Source organism: Ambystoma mexicanum, chromosome 6q (assembly GCF_040938575.1).
Source record: "Ambystoma mexicanum isolate Mex_15411 chromosome 6q, UKY_AmexF1_1, whole genome shotgun sequence".
Lineage (NCBI taxonomy): Eukaryota > Metazoa > Chordata > Amphibia > Caudata > Ambystomatidae > Ambystoma > Ambystoma mexicanum.
Window position 1 is genome coordinate 1,680,742,093 of NC_090937.1, and position 24,458 is coordinate 1,680,766,550.

At 47.8% G+C, this 24,458-nt stretch overlaps 1 protein-coding gene across 1 annotated transcript in view; it reads right to left on the reverse strand.

Annotated features, from left to right (window-relative positions):
- Positions 1-13,858: 13,858 nt before the first annotated feature.
- The window catches only part of LOC138515435 (vomeronasal type-2 receptor 26-like), a 125,643-nt gene continuing 115,043 nt past the window's right edge, over positions 13,859-24,458 (reverse strand). The window contains exon 8 of the mRNA XM_069630277.1: positions 13,859-14,763. Coding sequence (XP_069486378.1) covers positions 13,859-14,763 — 905 coding nt within the window. The remainder of the gene's footprint in view (positions 14,764-24,458) is intronic.

A 24,458-nucleotide genomic window follows, 5' to 3' on the forward strand; every position in this document is an offset into this window, starting at 1 on the left:
CCCCATGAAGCTGGGAGCATCAACACCTGTACAAGAGACAGCCATGCAAATACTACAGAGTGGAAAACAGCACCATGCAGGGGAGTGATATCAGCAGCCTCATGAAGCTGGGAGCATCAACACCTCTACAAGAGATAACTCTACGAATACTACAGAGTGAAAAACAGCAGTATGCAGGGGAAGATATCCCCTAGCCTCATGAAGCTGGGAGCATCAACCCTTGTGCAAGAAATATCTCTGGAAATACTACAGAATGGAAAACAGCAGCACGCAAGGAAGGGATATCACCCAACCTCAAGAAGCTGGGAGCATCAACACCTGTACAAGAGATAACTCTGCAAATATTACAGAGTGAAGAACAGTAGCACCCAGGGGTGAGATATCACCCAACCTTTTGAAGCTAGGAGCACCAAAATGTGTACAAGAGATAATTCTGCAAATACTACAGAGTGGGAAACAGACCCATGCAGGGGAGAGATATCACCTAACCTCATGAAGCTGGGAGCATCGACACATGTATAAAAGATAACTGCAAATACTACAGAGTGAAATACAGCAGCACGCAGTGGAGTGATATCACACAACCTAATGAAGCTGGAAGCATCAAAACCTGTACAAGAGATAACTCTGCAAATACTACAGAGTAGAAAACAGCAGCACACCGGGGGGGGGGGTTATCGCCCAACCTCATGACGCTAGGAGCATCAAGACCTGTACAAGAGATAACTCTGCAAATACTACAGAGTGGAAAACAGCACCATGACGGCTAGAGATCTCACCTAAACTCATGAAGCTGGGAGCATCAACACCTGTGCAAGTGGTAGCTCTGCAAATACTACAGAGTGGAAAAGTGCACCGAGTAGGTGAGAGATATCACCCAGCCTAATGAAGCTAGGAGCATCAACACCTGTGCAAGAGATAACTCTGCAAATACTACAAAGAGGAAAACAGCACAAAACAGGGGAGAGATATCAACTAACCTCAAGAAGCTGGGAACATTAACACCTGTAGATGAGATAACTCTGCAAATACTACAGAGTGACCAAAAGCACCATGTGATGGTGAAATATCACCCAAACCCATGACACCCAGAAACAATGAGCACCCACATATGTGCAAGAGATAACTCTGCAAATACCACTGAGTGAAAAACAGCTGCACACAGGGGAGAGATATCCGCTAACCTCATGAAGCTGGGAGCATCACCACCTGCGCAAGAGGTAACTCTGCAAATACTACAGAATGGAAAACAGCACCATGCAGGGGAGAGATATCACCCAACCTCAAAAAGGTGGGAGCATCAACACCTTTACAAGAGATAACTCTCCAAATTCTACAGAGTGGATAACAGCACCATGCAGGGGAGAGATATCACCCAACCTCAAGACGGTGGGAGCATCAACACCTGTACAAGAGATAACTCTGCAAATACTACAGAGTGAAAAACAGCAGCACACAGGGGAGAGATATCACCCAACATCATGAAGCTGGAGCATCAAAACCTGTAGAAGAGGTAACTCTGCATATACTACAGAGTGAAAAATAGCAGCACACAGGGGAGAGATATCACCGAACCTCATGAAGCTGGCAGAATGAACACCTGTACAAGAGATAACTCTGCGAATACTACAGAGTAAAAAACAGCAGTATGCAGGGGAGAGATATCACCTAGCCTCATGAAGCTGGGAGCATCAACACATGTGCAAGAAATATCTCTGGAAATACTACAGAGAGAAAAACAGCAGCATGCAGGGAATGGATATCACCATACATCATGAAGCTGGGAGCATCAACACATGTACAAGAGACTACTCTGCAAAAACTACACAGTGAAAAAGCACCATGCAGGGGAGAGATATCACCTAACATCATTAAGCTGGGAGCATCAACACCTGTACAAGAGGTAACTCTGCAAATACTACAGAGTGAAAAATAGTAGCACCCAGGGAGAGATAAAACCCAACCTCATGAAGCTAGGAGCATCAAAACCTGTACAACAGATAACTCTGCAAACACTACAGAGTGGAAAACAGCACCACACAGGGGAGGGATATCACCCAACCTCGTGAAGCTGAGAAAAACAAGACCTGAACAAGAGATAACTCTGCAAATACAACAGAATGAAAAACAGCTGCACACAGGGGAGATATATCCCCTTACCTCATGAATCTGGGAGCATCAGCACCTGTGCAAGAGATAACTCTGCAAATACAATAGAGTGGGAAACAGCACCACACAGGGGAGAGATATCACCCAACCTTATGAAGCCGTGCGCATCAACACCTGTACAAGAGATAACTCTGCGAATACTGCAGAGTGGAAAACAGCACCATGACGGTTAGAGATCGCACCTAAGCTCATGAAGCTGGGAGCATCAACACCTGTACAAGAGATAACTCTTCAAATACTACAGAGTGAAGAACAGCAGCACACAGGGGAGAGATATCACCCAACCTCATGAAGCTGGGAGCATCAACACCAGTACAAGTGACAACCATGCAAATACTACAGAGTGGAAAACAGCACCACGCAGGGGAGGGATATCAGCAACCTCATGAAGCTGGGAGCATCAACACCTCTACAGGAGATAATTCGACGAATACTACAGAGTGAAAAACAGCAGTATGCAGGGGAAAGATATCACTTAGCCTCATGAAGCTGGGAGCATCAATACCTGTGCAAGAAATATCTCTGGAAATACTACAGAGTGGAAAACAGCAGCACGCAAGGAAGGGATATCACCCAACCTCAAGAAGCTGGGAGCATCAACACCTGTACAAGAGATAACTCTGAAAATACTACAGAGTGAATAACAGTAGCACCCAGGGGTGAGATAGCACCAAACCTCATGAAGCTAGGAGCACCAAAACGTGTACAAGAGATAACTCTGCAAATACTACAGAGTGGGAAACAGAACCACGCAGGGCAGAGATATCAGCAACCTCATGAAGCTGGGAGCATCAACACCTCTACAAGAGATAACTCTACGAATACTACAGAGTGAAAAACAGCAGTATGCAGGGGAAAGATATCACCTAGCCTCATGAAGCTGGGAGCATCAACACCTGTGCAAGAAATATCTCTGGAAATACTACAGAGTGGAAAACAGCAGCACGCAAGGAAGGTATATCACCCAACCTCAAGAAGCTGGGAGCATCAACACCTGTACGAGAGATAACTCTGAAAATACTACAGAGTGAAGAACAGTAGCACCCAGGGGTGAGATATCACCCATCCTCATGAAGCTAGGAGCACCAAAACGTGTACAAGAGATAATTGTGCAACTACTACAGAGTGGGAAACAGAACCACGCAGAGGAGAGATATCACCTAACCTCATGGAGCTGGGAGCATCAACACATGTATAACAGATAACTCTGCAAATACCACAGAGTGAAATACAGCAGCACGCAGTGAAGAGATATCACACAACCTTATGAAGCTGGAAGCATCAAAACCTGTACAAGAGATAACTCTGCAAATACTAGAGAGTAGAAAACAGCACCATGATGGCTAGAGATCTCACCTAAGGTCATGAAGCTGGGAGCATCAACACCTGTGCAAGTGGTAGCTTTGCAAATACTACAGAGTGGTAAAGAGCACAACGCAGGTGAGAGATATCACCCAACCTAATGAAGCTAGGAGCATCAACACCTGTGCAAGAGACAATTCTGCAAATACTACAAAGAAGAAAACAGCACCAAACAGGGGAGAGATATAACCTAACCTCAAGAAACTGGGAGCATTAACACCTGTAGATGAGATAACTCTGCAAATACTACAGAGTGGAAAACAGCACCATGACGGCTAGAGATCTCACCTAAGGTCATGAAGCTGGGAGCATCAACACCTGTGCAAGTGGTAGCTTTGCAAATACTACAGAGTGGAAAAGAGCACCACGCAGGTGAGAGATGTCACCCAACCTAATGAAGCTAGGAGCATCAACACCTGTGCAAGAGATAACTCTGCAAATACTACAAAGAGGAAAACAGCACCAAACAGGGGAGAGATATCACCTAACCTCAAGAAGCTGGGAACCTTAAAATCTGTAGATTAGATAACTCTGCATATACTACAGAGTGACCAAAAGCACCATGTGATGGGGAAATATCACCCAAACCCATGACACACGGAAACAATGAGCACCCACATATGTGCAAGAGATAACTCTGCAAATACTACAGAGTGGGAAACAGCACCACACAGGGGAGAGATATCACCTAACCTCATGAAGCTGAGAGCATCAACACCTGTGCAAGAGATAACTCTACAAATACTACAGAGTCGAAAACAGCAGCACGCAGGGGAGGAATATCACCCAACCTCATGAAGCCGTGCGCATCAACACCGGTACAAGAGATAACTCTGCGAATACTACAGAGTTGAAAACAGCACCATAACGGCTAGAGATCGCACCTAAGCTCATGAAGCTGGGAGCACCAACACCTGTATAAGAGATAACTTGAGCTAACTTGTATAACCATTACAGGTGGGCAGGGGAGCACTGCAAGCCTGAGGTAAGCGCAGTGCTGACACAGACATCGGAGAGGTGGACCTATATCTCACTGACACTGCTCGAGTGTCTACCAATATGTGGTACAAACACATGATCAAAGTAGGTAAGGAAGCCACTGAGGGGCTGCTATGTCTGCTCACTAATCCCTTTTGTCATGAGTGCCTCCAGAAGGTTGATAGCAACTGAAATACCAGCAGGACGGGCCCAGTGACTCATGTACATATCCATGGTTACAACCCGACGAAGATTCCAAGGGAAAACAGCAACATTGAGATGGATGTCTCAGACAACATTCCCCCATGAAGGCAATTATATATGACTTTTGACGTGATGAACAATTACTGGCAATTATACCATGTCGGACAATACATAACTGATGGCCCGCAAAAAGGAGACCCAAAAACAATAACACTGAAGAAACTACCCTGTCTGAAGAAGGGGTCAAGGAAATAGGAGGAGAACCAGGATGTTGGGAAAGACCACACATGCTTGTGTATGGCTAAGTATTCACAGCAGAATGATGGAAAGAGGAAGTAGTAGGAAGCAAAGCACACACTCTAGTACAAGCACCAGTGAACACAGTCCAAAGAGAAAAACACAAATGCCTGAGAGCATGGGAAGCAAGTGCCAAGTTGCTCACCTGGGTAGACAATGAAGCTGGACCAATGCCCATAATACCACTGAAGAAACCAGAATTATTTTACCATAATGAAGGTGCTGTCAAAGTTGGAGATAATACAGAATGTAGGTACACAGAGTAGCATCCAGCGATGAAGGTTGGCACAGCAGTATTAATGGAGTACTACTGGGCATGTGGATCCAAGGCACATGAGAAGCTGCCACCTAACTCGGTAGGAGTTTGCTTATTGGTTCACATCAATATGCCAGCACTGGTAGTGCCGCAAAAGATGTGAAGATAGAAGACTTTCCGAAGATGGATACTAACAAGAGAAAGAAGATGTCGCTAGAAGGGGGGGAAAAGGGAAGAAAGAAAAGAATGATAGGAGTGAGTAGAGTGAAAAGAGACAACTATATCTCATCAGAATCAGAAGCATCGCTAGACGATGTACCACCTGAGCATTGGTTATTCAGCACGGCAGAGATGTTTTCTGCGTCAGTAGTTCCAGCTGTCCAGACATATACAAACGTGAAATGGTCACAGATAACCAGATGGGAGCTGATGCAGACAATAAACTCCACAATGAATGGCTTCAACGCAATAAAGAAAGCGCTCCGAGCAGTGAGCTTAACGGCACTCCAAAACAGATATGTTTTAGACCTACTCACAGCCATGGAAGGAGGAGTTTGCACCAAGATTGGCAATTCCAGTTGCACATTTGTGCCTGCCAATGATGGAGAGAATGACACACTGGCAGAAACAGTGACAAGATTATTGAAGATGCACGCCAAGATGGAGGAAGAAGCCAAAGGGACTGGAAAGGACCAGAGTTGTTTATCGTACTTGTGGTCCTGGATGCCATCATGGTTAGCAGAAGGTCTGAACGTATTAGTAGGAGCAAATATTAGAACTAGTGGGACTGTGTGTAGTGAAGATCTGCATTACGCGATGCCGCAAAACCACTGAGAAGACAATAGGGTTGAAGGTGATGGTGGATGTAAATATAGAGAAAGAAGGTACCAGGGAAAGTGGGTGTGATGCAATCCGGTAGGAGAATGTAGATATATGACCTTTAGTTTCGATGATCATGCAAATTACTATGGACATTTTAGGGGAGTAACACAGATATGGCTACCAAGAGCATGAGTGATGAAGTATGGATGATTGCTCGACATGTCGACCAGAGATGGGACTGAAGAGAGGGGTCCAGTAAGGCCCTCCATCCCTCATCCCTATGAATATGACAGCCCAAAGACTCAGGAACGCACAAAGCCACTCATTAATTGGACATCTCCCAGGAGCAACAGCGAATGACAAGTATGCCCGGAGGTATTGCCTCAAACAGCCATTCCAACCTTATCCAGTGAATGTCTTTATGGATACAGGCGCTTCAACTGTGGTCGTAAACCCAAATGCCATGATGAATGACGTTGACTAAATGCAGAGAAACCACTGTGCTGACGTCACTAGTGACACCACGACGTAGCCACGTTAGTCATAAAGTACACTCGCAACCATTCACGGCTTCACCCAAACACACACTTGTATACATGAAGAACATGCTTACACAGTTCTGTAGATAGAGGACAGGTACATATGTATATATATATATATATACTATCAATGCTTTTATTATTTTTCTTGTTACCTAAGTGCAAAAATGCTGAACACAAGGCAACAAAGAGATGCAGTGCAAGCTTGCAGATGCTTATTGCAATTAACCCAATGGAACTACAGGATCTTATAAAGAGACTGGCAGGACCAAGTAGGACTAACCTATAGGCAATATAGCACTATACAAGCGTGCAGAAATTGTATTATTAGTATAACAAAAAAACACATAAGGCTACAAACTGCAGGACAAGAGGGAGAGAAAAGCAGAACCAGGCTACACAAAGCAAGAAGGCCAGGGCTTGATGCCAAGGTCAGCGACAAGCAGCACATTCCAAACTTAAGAAGACAAGGAGCCACCTGCAGAAAAACAGAATAAATTCTCGTACTTTCAGACCAGAAGAGCTTGATTGTGTGGTCCTCAACCACGTGATGCGGCTGAGCTAGACAATGGGTATTCACCCGCAGTGGGAAGACGAAAAGTCCTCAACAACCCAGACGAGAAGTAAAAGATGACAAAGTTAACAATGTTGCAATGAGGAGAGCACTCCCATTGGCAAAAGTGGTGTTGCTATCAGATACATTGGGAACACATTCATTTTGCATCACCTTGAAGAGGTGCACAGAGGGCTGAGAACCAAACTGGGTCCCAGGCCTGAGGAGACCAGTTCCAGTCAATCAGTGGACATAAATCCAGCAGTGGATGGCAGGGGGAATGGGCCAATGGTAATCCTGTGACCCTGCAACAATGTAATACATAGTTTCATGGGGAAGGGACAGGCCAACCACCTGAAATGGAAGGTCCAATCGAGTAAGATGTATATGGCCTATCCATAATGTCTACCACTCTGAGCACCCAATGACCATGGGTGATAGGATTTTGGGGGAGGGCCCAGTGCTGACTCCATTCTGCATCAATACCAGGTGAAATGTTTGTTTGAATTGAGATTCTGGAGATTTGTGATGTCCTGTATGAGCCCTGTCGATTTTTGCAATAAACGACAGTTCTAACTTGCCCGCGGCTGAGTTCTCCATCTGTTCTGGGGGCAGGGTTGGTGGGCCCTCGGGAGTTGAATGGGTGAGCTCGTAGTAACCACCAGACCTCCGGCATATGCCTCCAACAGGACACATGAAGCCAGCGGCACCCAGACGTATACAGTAGAAAACTGTACTGGTACCACAGACGGAGAAAGCAGCACCATTCAGGGGGGTATCGCACCTAAACCCACCATCCAATGAGCATGCACACATATTTATAGAAACCCCAGGATAACATTGCAGAGCAAAAAGCAGCACCATACATGAGAGGGCTCCTACACAACACAACCATCCCCAAAGTATGAGCACCCACACCTGTACAAGAGATACCTCTGCTAAAGCCAGAAGGTGTAAAACAGCGCCTGCAGCCACTGAGCCTCTCAATAGAGAGATCTCAGAGCTCAAACTGAAACGGAACTTTCTCAGCCTGGAAGCAGCCATGAGGAGGTCAGTTGTGGTCTTCTCTCTGATAGTCATTTTATTGTAAAATTCAAAAGAAATCATACACTTTTTTAATATGGGGCAGCAGTCACCAATGGGGTGATAATTACAATGAGAATGTGAGCAATGCACAGGTTTTAACCTTCTACTGGAACATGTACAAAGCACAGTGGAATAGGAGCACTGTTTTATTTAGGAAAGATAGCACCCAAGTTAGAAGATCCCCCTACAATTTTTTCTCAACCCACAAATAATCAATTCTGAGTGGATAAAATAGAAGCAGCAGGTACTCAGGTATAGGAAACAGGAACACAGACCAGCTGACTATCCCAGATAATGTGGGTGCATGGGGATATTGACCTCTTCCCACAGGCTCAAGCGAAATTCATGGTACTGGAGAAAACCCTTATGGTACCCATGATTATAACGCCTGAGTTGCCCGAGGAAGTGCTCTTAGGCACATACTTTCCTATATTCGGCAAGTGCCCAAAGACGCTCCAGACTCAGCATGGAAAAGGTTGCTAAACTGAATACCCCAGCTAGTTAGAAAGAGGGAAGAGGAGGGGGACTTGGAAGAAGGTCTTGAGGCATGTGACAGAGTCAGGGTCTTGACGCTGTCAAGGAGGAGCAGAGCCCTTCGAGCTTGGAGTATGCGGCCTACCATTGTGTTAGCCAGAGCTGATCCTACTTCAGAGGTGGGGTGAGAGAGTTGTGTGGGCCGAGTACTTCAAACCCCAGAGCGTATCCTGTCTTGTAAGAATGTTGTTTCCACTATCTTTTCCATTGGGCATTCCGGCTACTTTTCTGGCAAGAGTCCTATTGTCTTCTTTGCAGATCTACAGCATCCCGAAAACAACCTGAATGGGAAGAAAAGGATACCAGTTGTGAATCCCACTCAATCAACCATCGCCATAGATTCCACCATGCTGCAAACTTTACCAGGCTGTGAGAAAGAGGACAACGTGGTGAAATCCAGCAACACCAAACAGGCCAAACATAGCAAACGTCAATGAGCGAAACGTGGGTGGGACCAAAAATCAACTTTAAAACCTTTTCTGTCTAAACCCACTCCCTAGGGAACGTACAAGGAAAGATTGGCCAAAGCAAACAGGTGACACTAAGGACCACAACCAGTCATCTATCTACCCGGAACTAAAATCCTCCACGACTGTCCGAGACAAGACCTCAACTAGTCATCTATCTAGCCGGAACTAACATCCTCCACGACTGTCCGAGACAAGACCTCAACTAGTCCTCTATCTACCCGGAACTAACGCCCTCCACGACTGTCAAAGACAAGACCACAACTATTCATCTATCTACCCGGAACTAACACCCTCTATGACTATCAAAGAAAATACCACAAATAGTCATCTATCTACCCGGACCTAACGCCCTCCATGACTATCAGAGAGAAGGGCACAACCAGTCATCTATCTATCCGAAACCAACCCCCTCCCCGACTGTCAGAGACAAGACCTCAACTAGTCTTCTATCTACCTGGAACTAACTGTAATGCTCACCTGGATCCCACGGAGGCGCAAGTCTAGTCTGGATTGCTGTGGCCTCTTCAAGCGTGATGCGCAGAGCCCGGAACACCGATTGAACTGGTTCCCCAAATCTTGCTTGACTGGCCCGTAGGAATACACTTCTGCAGATGAGAAAGGGAATTAACCGTCTGCAGAATAGTGTGCTTGATTCCCCCCTTGTTCCCTTTCGTTCTCCTCTAACTTCCTCCTCCAAACCCCCGGCTTAATCTCACCTTATGGTTTGGAAGGATGAACTCTCCATCCTGCATCTGGTGCAGGGGCGCTTGTTAGTCCAGTTACTTCACTGGTTTTCAGAATGGCGCTGGCAAAATCCTCTTGACTTTTCTGAGCGAAACGCTGTAAGTATGAAGATTCAAAAGTTCAAGAGTGAGCCCCCTTTTATGTTGTCTTCCTAACTTGTGATCTGTCCTTTATTTCAGATGCAGAATGAAGACGATGCGTTGAAGGGGTTAATTGCCGATGGTAAACTCAGGTGAGTTAGTGAGTGCGATTCCTCTAAATGTCTTTATCATTTCACAATAATGTCTTTTGTCCTTTCCCCATAGGGGCTGGGGTGCGGTACCTGCTCACGGAGCGGTGCTGACCCGAAATATGGGATGACACCAAGAAAAGCTGTTAAGTATTATGGCTGTAAATTAGGCTTTCCTCCGGTGTTCCCTTTGCTCACCTTTTGTCTCTTCTTCTCTCCCCTAGGCGCAGAGATGTGGCGACATGTGCTGACAGCCGCGATGGAGCCGGGAGATGTCTCGAGGACAGGTGAGTGAAGAGCGCGCTGCAGCGAGCAACACGATGCTTTTAAATGGAAGTCCTTCTTGAGGGATGCTGGAGTGAAGATTCCGGATGCAGGTAAGAAGTTTGAAATAGTTTGTGGTTTTCACCTTTCTCTTCTCTTCTTTGCTAACAGGAGTTCCAGGTTCGAGGTGGGTGTGGCTGGAGTCCAGGAGCAGGAGCAGACACGGTGAGCGTTGAGCTGCTGGAATGCAGAACAACACAAAGCATGAGCTGCTGTCTGGGCGTGGCTTAAATAGCCTCCAAAGAAGTCCCAGGTATGTATCCTTCCCCAATTAGGTATGTATCCTTCCCTGGCCACGCCCGAGTGAAAAAATAGTCCCTATGAAAAAATAGTCCCTTTCAGGTCTCAGGGAGGCCTGAAGCGTGCAGCATGGTCTGCATCAGTTAAGTGCACCTACCACCTCCCTTTATGAGCCTGGCACCTATGGCGCCATGACTGATGTCCAACATGAGCCTGGCGCCAAAGGCGCCAGGTCTGAGTCCAAAGAGCCCCTATAAGGGGCCGCTGGGCTTTTACCCGAGGGAATGATGCCTGCTTCCGGGGGTGCTGGGCATGGCCTGGTGCTCCGGGGGCAGGCATCATGACACTAACACCCTCTACGACTATCAAAGACAATACCACAAATAGTCATCTATCTACCTGGACCTAACGCCCTCCATGACTATCAGAGAGAAGGGCACAACCAGTCATCTATCTATCCGAAACCAACCCCCTCCCCGACTGTCAGAGACAAGACCTCAACTAGTCATCTATCTACCGGACCTAATGCCCTCCATGACTATCAGAGAGAAGGCCACAACCAGTCATCTATCTATCCGAAACCAACCCCCTCCCCGACTGTCAGAGACAAGACCTCAACTAGTCATCTATCTACCCGGACCTAATGCCCTCCATGACTATCAGAGAGAAGGCCACAACCAGTCATCTATCTACCAGAACTAACGCCCTCTGCGACTGTCAAAGAAAAGACCACAACTAGTCATCTAACTACCCACCACTAAAACCCTCCACGACTGTCAGAGATAATACAACCACTAGTCATCTATGTACCTGAAATCAGCACCCGCCCTGACTGTCAGAGACAAGACCTCAACTAGTCATCAAACTACCCAGCACTAAAACCCTCCACGAATGTCAGAGATAAGACCACAACCAGTCTTCTATCTACCCAGAACTAACCTTCTTCCCGACTGTCAAAGAAAAGACCACAACCAGTCATCTATCCACCCGGAACTGGCGCCCTCCACGACTGTCAAAGACAAGATGACAACTAGTCATTTATCTACCTGGAACTAAAACCCTCCACGACTGTCAGAGATAAGACCACAACTAGTAATTTATCTACCCGGACCTAATGCCCTCCACAACTGTCAGAGAGAAGGCAAAACAACGAGTCATCTATCCACCCGGAACTGACGCCCTCCACGACTGTCAAAGACAAGACCACAACTAGTCATCTACCTCCCGGAACTAACGCCCTGCACGACTGTCCGAGACAAGACCTCAACTAGTCCTCTATCTACCAGAACTAATGCCCTCCAATAGTAATGAAGCACATTGGGAAGCTCCTTTCTTGATTAAATGTGCCTTTATTTTTCTAGTTGACACTCTGGAGTGGCTGTAAGTGAAAGTGAAATTAATAAATGAAAAAATATTATGATCTATTTGAAGATGTTTTGATCTTGCCCTGCTTGCTTTGGATCTGTCCTCCTATAGTCTTTCATTTTTGGCTCCTTATTTGATTTCTGAGGGCCTGTCTTTTGCCTCTGTTCTCCTGTGTACAGCCCTTAGGATTACCAGCATAAATCTTGGAATTGAGAGCAGGCCCCCCATTTCAACTCAGGCGTCCGTGGACCTGCTGAACATTGCCACACGGGCATCCCGGCTATGCAAGCCACCAAAATGGCCCCATAATTACATTCGGATAATATTTAACTTAAAATAGAAAAATGGTTACAAAACAAGTAATCATTAGAGCAGAATGGACTTGGAGCCTCTGGAGAAGATATTTGTCTGCACGGATATCATTTTACCAGATTCTGGTTACTGTGGTAACAGACACAGAATCTTTTTCTGTGTCTGATCAATTTCAATGGCATTCCTTATAAATGTACAATAAGCTCCCGAGGCCATTTCTCTTCATCCTTTACCCTCTTGCCCACTCTTCCTAGTGTCTTGAACTAACGCTCGTTGGCCATCAGTATGTCAATGCCTTGCGCGCTTCTAGTTACTCAGACACTCACTTGGTTGGGCGCTTCATTCTAGAGAGCTTCAGATTCAGCTAAACCTAGAGTGTGTCTTGACCCCCATGACCCAGTGTTTGGGACTACTCTGTGACTTTTACTCTGCTGCCATGACTTGGCGCAAGTGCGTTCAGGCAGCTTGGTCTCCTGTGAGCAGCACCCTGAGCAGGAGTAGTGCAGAAGCCTGGATAGCGATAAGGGGACGGTGGTGCTGTAGGTTCATCCATTGACAGAAAGGGCCACATTATAAGGGTAGTGGTAATCATAAACGTGTAGTATGTATAAAGTGTCACCTAACTACGAGTTGAGATAGTATTAGATATTTGGGGGTAAATAGCCCATATCTTCCCCATCCAGTATCTTTATGTGCACACTCCCATAGTATACCATGCAATCCAAATTCATTATTAGTCTGTATTTTAAGACTAGGAGTTGCTTGAAATACCCCTTTTGACAATGATCGCCATGCCGGAAGGCCTTCACTTCAAGGTAAGTCCTTGTGTACTTATGTATCTCTCTGTTTGTGATCTATAGCGAGCGACGTGTGAATCTGAAGGGGGCGGGTTGAGGGTCCGGGCTAAGAGGACAGAGGTGGGGTGGTCCGGGGGGTCCACAGAAGATCCATTCACAGTGAAGTCCAGGGCTGTTCCTGGCACCTGGTTCCAAAGGGCAGAGTGGTTACGACCTTGGGCAGAATAAAGTCAGGACGACCACTGTCAAGGCCTTCATGAAGATTTGCAAGTTGTGTTGAGCGTTTAATTCTGCTAAGTGATCATCTAAAAATAAGTGCCCGTGAGTTGGTAGCGGTGTCCCACGCATCCTTTGGGTCGCTGAAGATCTATGCACTTTCATGAGCTGCTATGATTTGCTGGACATTTATATAATTGCTAACGCTCATTGAGTGCTAGTTTCTCACAGTGTATCATTTTTATGGATTAATGTGTATTAAATGCATTCTTTTCTCATGAAATGGTTGTAATATCAAATACTACATCCTCATGCTTTTTTCTTGTGGTTAACCGTGCACCTTATTGTAGACCTTATAGGTCTACAAATTACTTTTCACAACTAAACTTGTTCTGGTGTTTATATGTCGACGCAGTAGAATGATGTAACATTTGGGGATGAATATACAGCCCAGCAGTCCAGCGCTGGAAGCCATCATGGCGAAGATCTCCACGGCGACCATGTACCTGCCTTTGGTGCTGAGGTAGGCTGGGATGAAGGAGACCCAGACACTGCAGAAGACCAGCATGCTGAAGGTGATGAGCTTGGCCTCGTTGAATCTATCGGGAAGGTTCCTGGCTAGGAAAGCCACCAGGAAGCTGGCAAAGGCCAACAGTCCCATGTAACCAATCACAGCGTAGAAGGCAGTGATAGATCCTGGGTCACACTGCAGGATCATCTTCCTGTTCTCAGAATGAAAGTCAGTGTGAGGATGAGGAGGAGAGGTAAGCAGCCAAGAGAGGCAAATTACTACTTCCCCCAGTGTGCAGATGATGACAATGGAGCCAGAAACTCTGGCCCCGAGCCACCTGCCCAGTCGACTTCCCGGTCGGGTGGCATTGAAGGCGATGACGACAGTGATGGTCTTCGCTAATACACAAGACACAGCGACAGTGAAAATAATCCCAAAGGCAGCCTGTTGGATCAGACAGGTCAATGTAGCCGGGCGCCCAATGAACAAGAGGGAGCAGAGAAAGGCCAACATCAGGGAGACAAGTAGCGCGTAGCTGAGATCCCGGTTATTGGCCTTCACTATCGGTGTGTCCCGGTGTCGGAGAAAGATCCACAGCACTGCTGCTGTGGTTATGCAGAAGATAACAGCTGTGGACGCCAAACTCACACCAAGGCCATCGTCGTATGAGAGGAAGACCACGTATTTGTAGAGGCAGCCGTCCTTCCTGTCATTGGGCCACTGGTCCTCCGGACATTTCAGGCAGTTTTCCATGTCTGCAAGAAACACAAGACAATAGTTAACAATGTACAAGTCATGCATGGGTGTTTGGACAAGTACTTGCCGCTGAGCATAAATCGCTAAGCACTGAATAGCTACATTCATGGAACCTATTCACTTTTATGTTTGTACTCAAGAAAAGCCTCAAAATATGTGATTTTTGCTTTCCAAATGTATTCAAAGAGACAACATGCATGTTACATATCATCACACGTGTAATAGTATGCAAAAGAGCACAGCTTGGAACCTTTCTGCAGGGTTCTTTCAAATGCTACCATGCTTTAGGTTTATTCGGCCGCCCAGCTGGTCACCCGCTTCACTACAGTCAAAATAAGGAAGGGTGTTCGGGGCGGAGAGAAGATGAACCACAAGATCCTCTAAGATCAAATAAATCAATTAAATCAGTCATTAAAATAGGTTCAACTTCATGCCCAGATATTGCTCTGAAAATAAACCTCTACCTAGGAACATTGACACTTATCTAGAGATTGCCATCAATTCATTCCACAGCTTTCACTCTTTTGTTTTTCAAAATTCAAACTATATTAACATCCATATGACGAAATTACGCAGAATTTCCTATAATTACAGACACATAATCAATAGGATTTTCACTCTCACTGAACCATTCCTTGGACATAAACATAAATAAAACTAGAGCTGTTTTCCAGATGAAAAATCCATCAAAGGTCAAATACTCACAATGACAGTAAATACATCTTGCACAATGAAGTTAAACACGCATCACAAATAGAAGGTGTGCAACTAGCTGCGCAATCAACATTTTTCAAACACAGATACTGTGGGTATCCAGTGAGTCCCATGATAGCTTCTGCCAGCCCCATGATATGGCCAGAGGTTTGTGAGGGCTCCTGGGAGGTTCATTGGGACATCATCGAGTCCTTGTTCTGGCAGAAAGGCCCTTTCTCTGCCCACGTGTATTCCAATAGCCGCGCAGCGGTTTGATTTGGGACTGACCTAGCTGAGAGGCTGGTGGAACTGGAACTTTACCTCATTATATCATCCTCTGGCGCTCTGAGCAAGTGGTCCTCAAGTGGTCCTGTTAGCTGTGGCTGACACCGAATGCTGCCTGAACTACTTTCTGTTTGCTTTGTCTACGTCCTGAATCTGGTACTTCATTCAATTGAAAAGAATCAAATTGACTTCTAAATTAATTACAGTTGTCTGCAAATATTTATAGTGCTCTAAAACAGGTTTATTTGTATTTTTTGTTAGGCCACGCCCCCTTGATTTGTCACGTGTACATAAGGACTGGCACGCGGGCTCCTGTGCACGCCTCTGAGCAAGTGGTCCTCAAGTGGTCCTGTTAGCTGTTCCCTGCTTGCAGCGCAGCATGAGCAACAGGGGGCTTTCATCAGAGGATGTTTTGAGTTTCTTTGCATAAATCCCTGATTTGAACAGTGATTGCCGTGTGAGTGCCTCAATGTGCAAGAAACCACTGGTATTGCGGTAAATTGAAGTCCGGACAAACGTGAGCTAAAATGGTAGATGCTATAAGCATAGCTCTCAACCATTTGTCTCGCAAAGGCGGGTGAAATCACCCGATTTTCTTTTTGGCAGGTGAGACGCTCATTGGAATGAATGGGTGTGCAGGAGGCTTGGCGGATGAGTCAGCCCTTTGCAAGGCGGGTGACACCCGCCAAAAGCGGGTGAATTGAGAGCTATGGTATAAGTGATTGATGGGAGGATTGTATTATTATCGTTCAAAGCCTGTATTGTGAACACTGTGCTGAGTGAGTGGAATCTCGCCAAGCTTCACGCGTGGGGCAACTTCTACACTTTCGTCCTGTTTTTTGTTCTGTAACCAAGAATTGTCATTTAGATATTACCGCATTCATCGCCCACAAACAAAGGGAAAAAAAAAAGGAAGACAACAAATATTAACCGGGCACGAGCTCTGTGCAGCGCATATTCAGCTGTGTGCGGTGCTCTTGTGTTCCGCTGACATTTTTAGTCTATTTCCTTTTGCCACACGTTCATCGATTCTCACCAATAAAAGACAGCCTGAAACGATATTGCCTCCATCTGAAGCTCTGAGCCAGCAGTCGAGTGAGAACAGCTCGCTCAGACTGACTAACCATATTCCTGCAGTGCACGTCTGACATTCATAGATCTGCTGATCCTTGAACGCTATGCTTTGATCCACTTTGATATTTATCATCTTCGAGTTTCAAGCCCGGTCGTGACAGCCTGCGGGCAGCTTAGCAGGGAAAAGAGCAAAAACTGCTTCACCGCAGAATTCCTCCAAAATATGGCTGGTCCTTTGAGGAGTGGCAAAGTGAGATCTATAGTAACAAACAATATAGATGTAATGATAAACACTCACGAAGATGCCTGCAAAGAAGGCAATCAAGGCAGCTTTCTGGTCAACAGTGGGGAATCAGAACATGTTGCGTCCATTCCTACAAACCCCAAAAAATCTGATGATCAAATCCCAGGGATTTACGGTGATAGAGAGACTGTTAACGAGAATACACTGCCCAACGTATTTCCTCTTAAGGCAGGACTTGATCCTGAATTGTCTATTCAACAAAGCTTTTTAAGTGTAAAAGAATGTCCTCATGCCCTTAGTTGGTCTTACTCGAAAGGAAACCATCTACCCATTCGCCATTTTGACACATCTGTGATGGGATCTGTGGTGAGCACTGAGTTCAACAAACGCATCCGCCTTTCTATTGGCCCTTCAACCCCCATACAGGCAAGAAGGCCGGGGGGGATTGATAAGGTCAATTTTCATAAACTTTTTCTTGAAAGTCCTTTAAATTCCCAGATAGAGTTTTCCCAGCCCCGTCGACAAGACCCACCTTTTGAAAAACCTTTTGTCCCTTCCCCAAAGAGCAGTAGTTCTACACAATACGAAGCGGAAGAACCTGACTTTAGTCAAAAAGATGAGATCATTTTCAAGCCCATGACCTTCTCCGCCTAGACATTATTACTTTCCTCCCAGGACAGTGCCTCCTTTGGACTCTTCATTCCTCCAAGAACATCAGGAAGCAGAAGCCTCCTTCCCAGTGTTAACATGGAACCTAAACCTTCTCGACAAAGGGCATGAGCGTACACATCAGGACATAAAGAACGTAAACAGCAGGCTAATAGATGTGCTTACAATAGTAAGCAAACTTGAAGCCCTTAACTTCTCTAAGGACCTCTTGAATATTAATAAAATCGATCCGACTTCTGACCGTTGCCAAACATATAAACCATCAAAAGGCTCTCAAACCATCGAAAGTTTCTCACACAAAATTTCCACTCAAACAGAGCCTCTTTTGGACTTGATGAACACATTTCCTCAACCAGAGGTCTTACGTTCTACTCTTAACTGTCCTACCAAAACCTCTGATGATCTCACTTTAATGGAAACATTGGCTAACCAAATTTTGCTCAATCAGCAATATTGGAAGCGATTTTCACTCAGTTAGAGGCTTTTGCCACCAAATCAATTTCCACTGACTGCCCATTAAAGTTCGAATCAGGAAGCCAAGAAAAACCTGACAGCGCTTCCATTTTGATAGATATCATAGAAGAAGATGCTCGAGAATCTGCCAGAAAGGTCGATATGAAACCAAAAATACAGGACACAAATGGGGACAGCAATCCCAAATATTTCATTTCACGAAAAGAAAAAACATTTTACATGAAGGATCTAAAACAAAAACCTAAAAAAGATTGTCCTTTTGAAAAAGAAATAATCATTTTTTTTTTTTTTTTTGTTTATTAACCCAATTTGGGTTTTTAACAAAATCGATGTGCCATGGCGAACTGTATTTCGTCTTGTAGAGGCTACTCAAGACACCACTCAGAAGTCCGCAGGTCCGGTTTAGCGATCAGGTTCGGGCGTCAGCTTTGACGAAATGGAAGAAGCGGGGCCAAGGGCACTTGCTTTCGCAAGGGCTACTTCAAGGAATTTGGCTGCCGCTCTAGACCATCTCGTAGAATCGCCAGCAATCAATCTAAACCATATTGTTTCTTCATCAAGTGTCGTAGGGCAGGTGACGAGTGGTGCCAGGTAAGCCCATCTATCTGCCGCAAGTCTGGCGCAGGAGGTGAGGAGATGTCGAACTGACTCTATTTGGTCAACTAGGCCACAAACCCGGCAGTTTGATGTTTCCGCAAGGGCTCTGGTGGCCAGGAGTTCTCTAGTGTGGAGTAGGTTTAAGTGGGCCTGCATAAGTAATTTTCTCAGCTTTTTCTCAGGGAATTTTTCACAGTATCTCAGTGGGACCTTTGGCCAGTTATGAGTAGGTGGCAGATCTTTTAGAGATGTATACTGGAGTATTATTTCGTTGGTATTTATCCAGTCTTGTTGTGAGAGTTTTAACTTATCTCGTCCAGGGTTTGAGATGAGGAGGTCTTCGCTACAGAGGACTTCATCTAGTTTTCCCTCAATTTTTTTTGCCCATTTCATTAGAGGTATGCAAGTTCCTTTGTTCAATTCAGCTTCTACTATTCGAAAGATCGGAAGGGTGTCAGAAGTCCGTATTTTTCTGTAGAGTAGAATTGCACTTTGCAGTACTACCGAGGCTAAGAAATTATCTTTGCACCCAAGAACAAGAAATAGTGAAACCTATGAACACCTCTGAAGAGGCAGATCTCCAAGAAGAGGGTATGTTGGACCTATCCCAATTAAACGAAGCAAGTAAAAAAGATTTGGGGATGGCCAGTAATATAAATAAATCCAAATCACCCACAACCACAACTCTGAAAAAACAAAGGAAGAGGCAGAGGGCATTTTCCTATGTCCAACTAGCTACTGATACCCTTTCCTCAGCTTTAAAGTCAAAGTCTTACTCTAAAAACTCAAAGGGAAAACAAAAGTCCTTACAGGTCGAACAGTTGTCTGATATCTCGCAAAGAAATCTACTGAACTTTTTTCTGAAAAAAGTAACCCTATTGACAAAGAACAATCCAATGATCAAACATGTTTAAGAAATGTTCTTCTTGTGGACAGGGAAGTGGCATGTCCCCTAATGGACCACCCTTTACATAGATCTGTGCCCCCTAACTTTGTCTGCCTACCCTCAAAATCATTGAAATTAGAAAGCCTAAAAAGCCCTAGTCAAAACTTGGAGGACAACAGAGCTCACCAGATAATTGCTGGTAACCTCCCTAACATATTGGAGTCTAACCACCATCTTAGCTCTTCCCCTGACCAATTATCTAACTCCACTTTTAGAAGTAAGTGAAGAAAGAGAAAACAACATGAAGATTCCCCACATCACAACTTTCACATAAAAAGAACATCCGAACTTTGGACAGCCTGGTGAGACGTCAATTGGAGCAATTCTGCAATCGTTACTCCATGAACAAGATACAACAAGAAATACCAAGGAAGCGTCAATCCACACGACAAGTTCACTAAGATACGAGCCACCAGACAAACTAGGTGAAAAGTCCCCAGACCACCTAAGAGCTCCCAAAGATCCGGTCGAAAAAGAAACTGAAATCATGATAAAAACAATCCTGCAAACGCTACTTCAAGAACAAGAGACAACCAGAAATATTAAAGAAGGGTCAACCCACTCGATGAGTGTATTAAGACACAGGCCGTCAGACAGATTAGGAGTAAAGACTCCAAGTTATCCAACAAACAATTCTCAAACAATTAATAATCCAATGGGGAGAGAAGGTCTAGATAAGGACACTTTTGCAAATCGGCCTCCTACTCAAGTTTCCAGGCGTGAGATAGAGGGTGAGTTCTCCCACAAGCTCTCCCACAATGTCCAAATAGTTAACAACTTATCTAGATCAGACACAATGGAGAAAACCTATTCACCCTGAGTACCAAAGTGTAACCATGCATGAAACATTCTTGGCAGCCATTGACAAATTCAACAGGATGGGTATGACTTGATATTCTTTCTTAAAGATACTAGACCGACATATCAAAGTGAAAAGCCAAGTAAAAAGATTGACGGAGCAAGCGAAAAATTCAACCAACCCAACCTCATTGAACCAAATAACGAGGAAACAAGCTGGAGATGGTTAGCCTTATCCCTGAGAGACTCCATCACCCAATTAAGGGACATGAAGGCTCCTCCTTTTTAAAGTAAGAACTCTCTCAGCACTCTCCTGGAACTCCAGGGGGCACCTGAATCTTTTAAACTCGCATGAAATCTGCAAAAAGCTTACTCAATACTCAGTAATCTGCCTTCAGGAGACCTGGATGACAGGACCCTTCATATTAGACGGCTATCAATGTCACCAGGACATGGCAGGGCAGTGCCCTATGGGCCGCCCCTATGGGGGTTTTCACTCACAGCAATTCAGATCAAGGGACATTGCGGCTCCTAAAGACACAGTTTCTCTACTAATCATCAACATCTATTGGTCTGCCAAAGCCAATCTAGAAGACGGCCTATTACTTTTGCAAGGACATGTATCGGATGAAATGTCCTACCGGGTTGGTCTGCAAATAATGATCGTCGGCGACCTAAACACGGACCTTACTCCTTATATATAGAAAGAACAGGAATCAGACTCTTTCCATCACTTGTCTCTCATTGATATAGAGAGTGACACCAGAAAATTAAAGCAAGGCAAGCAATGGTTCAAATTATTTACGGACTGGAGCCTTTCTTCACCGTGTATGATTACAAATAAGGGCCACGCCGTCCCCACCTGGTCAAACAGGATTCACTCTTCACCAATAGACTATGGGGCCGATCCATGGAACAAACGTGCGCCGAAAATCTTTGCGCAAGCAGGCGCAAGCGGAAAAAAACAGGTGCACGCGCACGCATGCGATTCATGGAAGTCCCTGCGCGTGTACACCTCGGGATGTGCGCCAAACCCGTGCATGGCGCACAAGTCACTGCAACATCCCGAAAGGCGTGCGCAACGCGCACAGTGGAAGCGCACAACCTCGGCGCACACACCAGAAAGTGGGCGGGACACGGGGCGTAATGCGCGGAATGGGGAACAACGCACGAAAATAAGGGCGTAACTGGGGATGAACTGCAGGGAAGCAGACGGAACGCCCACACGCACTCGAACCACACGTATTCATGGAATCGAATAGGGCAAAGCCACGCACAGCCAAAGACACGCACAAGCTGAAACACGTCCGCCACACTAAGGCAGGCGGTAGAGTCCCAGCGCATCACAAAAGTGGCAACATACAGCAATTGGGCCTGTGCGAGCGGGGTACGTGTATTTCGGGGGCACGTGGGAAGTTACACACGCGATTGAGCGGGGTACGTGTATTTCGGGGGCGCGCGGGAAGTCACACACGTGATTGAGCGGGGTACGTGTATTTCGGGGGCGCGCGGGAAGTTACACACGCGATTGAGCGGGGTACTTGTATTTCAGGGGCGCGCGGGAACTTACACACGCGATTGAGCGGGGTACGTGTATTTCTGGGGCGCACGGGAAGTTACACACGCGATTGAGGGGGGTACGTGTATTTCGGGGGTGCGTGGGAAGTCACACACGCGATTGAGCGGGGTACGTGTATAACAGGGGTGCGCGGGAAGTCACACACGCGATTGAGCGGGGTGTGTGTATTTCGGGGGCACGCGGGAAGTTACACACGCGATTGAGCGGGGTACGTGTATTTCGGGGGTGCGCGTGAAGTTACACACGCGATTGGGCGGGGTACGTGTATTCCAGGGGTGCGCCGGGAGCAGCACAAGTGAATTGCACGTGTGGGTCCTCCCAGGTGTTCCCTCTACACCCTCCACGGCCCCTGCAGGTGGCTCACACCACAGGGGTCTACCCAGCACATGTCCTGCAGGCACCCCATCCACCATGGCCATGCCCACCAGCCAACCCACATGTCAACTTGCACTACTGCCCACCAACGCATGTCCCCCTGCACCACCAGCCACCAGGGGCACCCACCATCAGGCCCCCACCCATGTCCAACTCATGTTCCCCACCACCCCCACCCCCCAGCAGTGCAGGGGCACCCACCACCAGGCCCCCACCCATGTCTCACACCACCCCCACCCCCCAGCAGTGCAGGGGCAGCCTCCACCAGGCCCCCACCCATGTCCAACTCATGTTCCCCACCACCCCCACCCCCCAGCACTGTGGGGCACCTGCCAGCAGGCCCCCACCCATGTCCAACTCATGTTCCCCACCACCCCCACCCCCCAGCACTGTGGGGCACCTGCCAGCAGGCCCCCACCCATGTCCAACTCATGCCCCCCACCACCCCCACCCCCCAGCACTGTGGGGCACCTGCCAGCAGGCCCCCACCCATGTGCAACTCATGTTCCCCACCACCCCCACCCCCCAGCACTGTGGGGCACCTGCCATCAGGCCCCCACCCATGTCTCACAGCACCCCCACCCCCCAGCCACCAGGGGCAGCCTCCACCAGGCCCCCACCCATGTCTCCCACCACCCCCACCCCCCCAGTCACCAGAGGCAGCCTCCACCAGGCCCCCACCCATGCCTCCCACCACCCCCACCCCCCAGCACTGTGGGGCACCTGCCAGCAGGCCCCCACCCATGTCCAACTCATGTTCCCCACCACCCCCACTCCCCAGCAGTGCAGGGGCACCCGCCACCAGGTCCCCACCCATGTCTCACACCACCCCCACCCCCCAGCAGTGCAGGGGCAGCCTCCACCAGGCCCCCACCCATGTCTCCCACTACCCCCACCCCCCAGCCACCAGGGGCAGCCTCCACCAGGCCCCCACCCATGTCCAACTCATGTTCCCCACCACCCCCACCCCCCAGCACTGTGGGGCACCTGCCAGCAGGCCCCCACCCATGTCCAACTCATGTTCCCCACCACCCCCACCCCCAGCACTGTGGGGCACCTGCCAGCAGGCCCCCACCCATGTCCAACTCATGCCCCCCACCACCCCCACCCCCCAGCACTGTGGGGCACCTGCCAGCAGGCCCCCACCCATGTGCAACTCATGTTCCCCACCACCCCCACCCCCCAGCACTGTGGGGCACCTGCCATCAGGCCCCCACCCATGTCTCACAGCACCCCCACCCCCCAGCCACCAGGGGCAGCCTCCACCAGGCCCCCACCCATGTCTCCCACCACCCCCACCCCCCCAGTCACCAGGGGCAGCCTCCACCAGGCCCCCACCCATGCCTCCCACCACCCCCACCCCCCAGCACTGTGGGGCACCTGCCAGCAGGCCCCCACCCATGTCCAACTCATGTTCCCCACCACCCCCACCCCCCAGCAGTGCAGGGGCACCCGCCACCAGGCCCCCACCCATGTCTCACACCACCCCCACCCCCCAGCAGTGCAGGGGCAGCCTCCACCAGGCCCCCACCCATGTCTCCCACTACCCCCACCCCCCAGCCACCAGGGGCAGCCTCCACCAGGCCCCCACCCATGTCCAACTCATGTTCCCCACCACCCCCACCCCCCAGCACTGTGGGGCACCTGCCAGCAGGCCCCCACCCATGTCCAACTCATGTTCCCCACCACCCCCACCCCCCAGCACTGTGGGGCACCTGCCAGCAGGCCCCCACCCATGTCCAACTCATGCCCTCCACCACCCCCACCCCCCAGCACTGTGGGGCACCTGCCAGCAGGCCCCCACCCATGTGCAACTCATGTTCCCCACCACCCCCACCCCCCAGCACTGTGGGGCACCTGCCATCAGGCCCCCACCCATGTCTCACAGCACCCCCACCCCCCAGCCACCAGGGGCAGCCTCCACCAGGCCCCCACCCATGTCTCCCACCACCCCCACCCC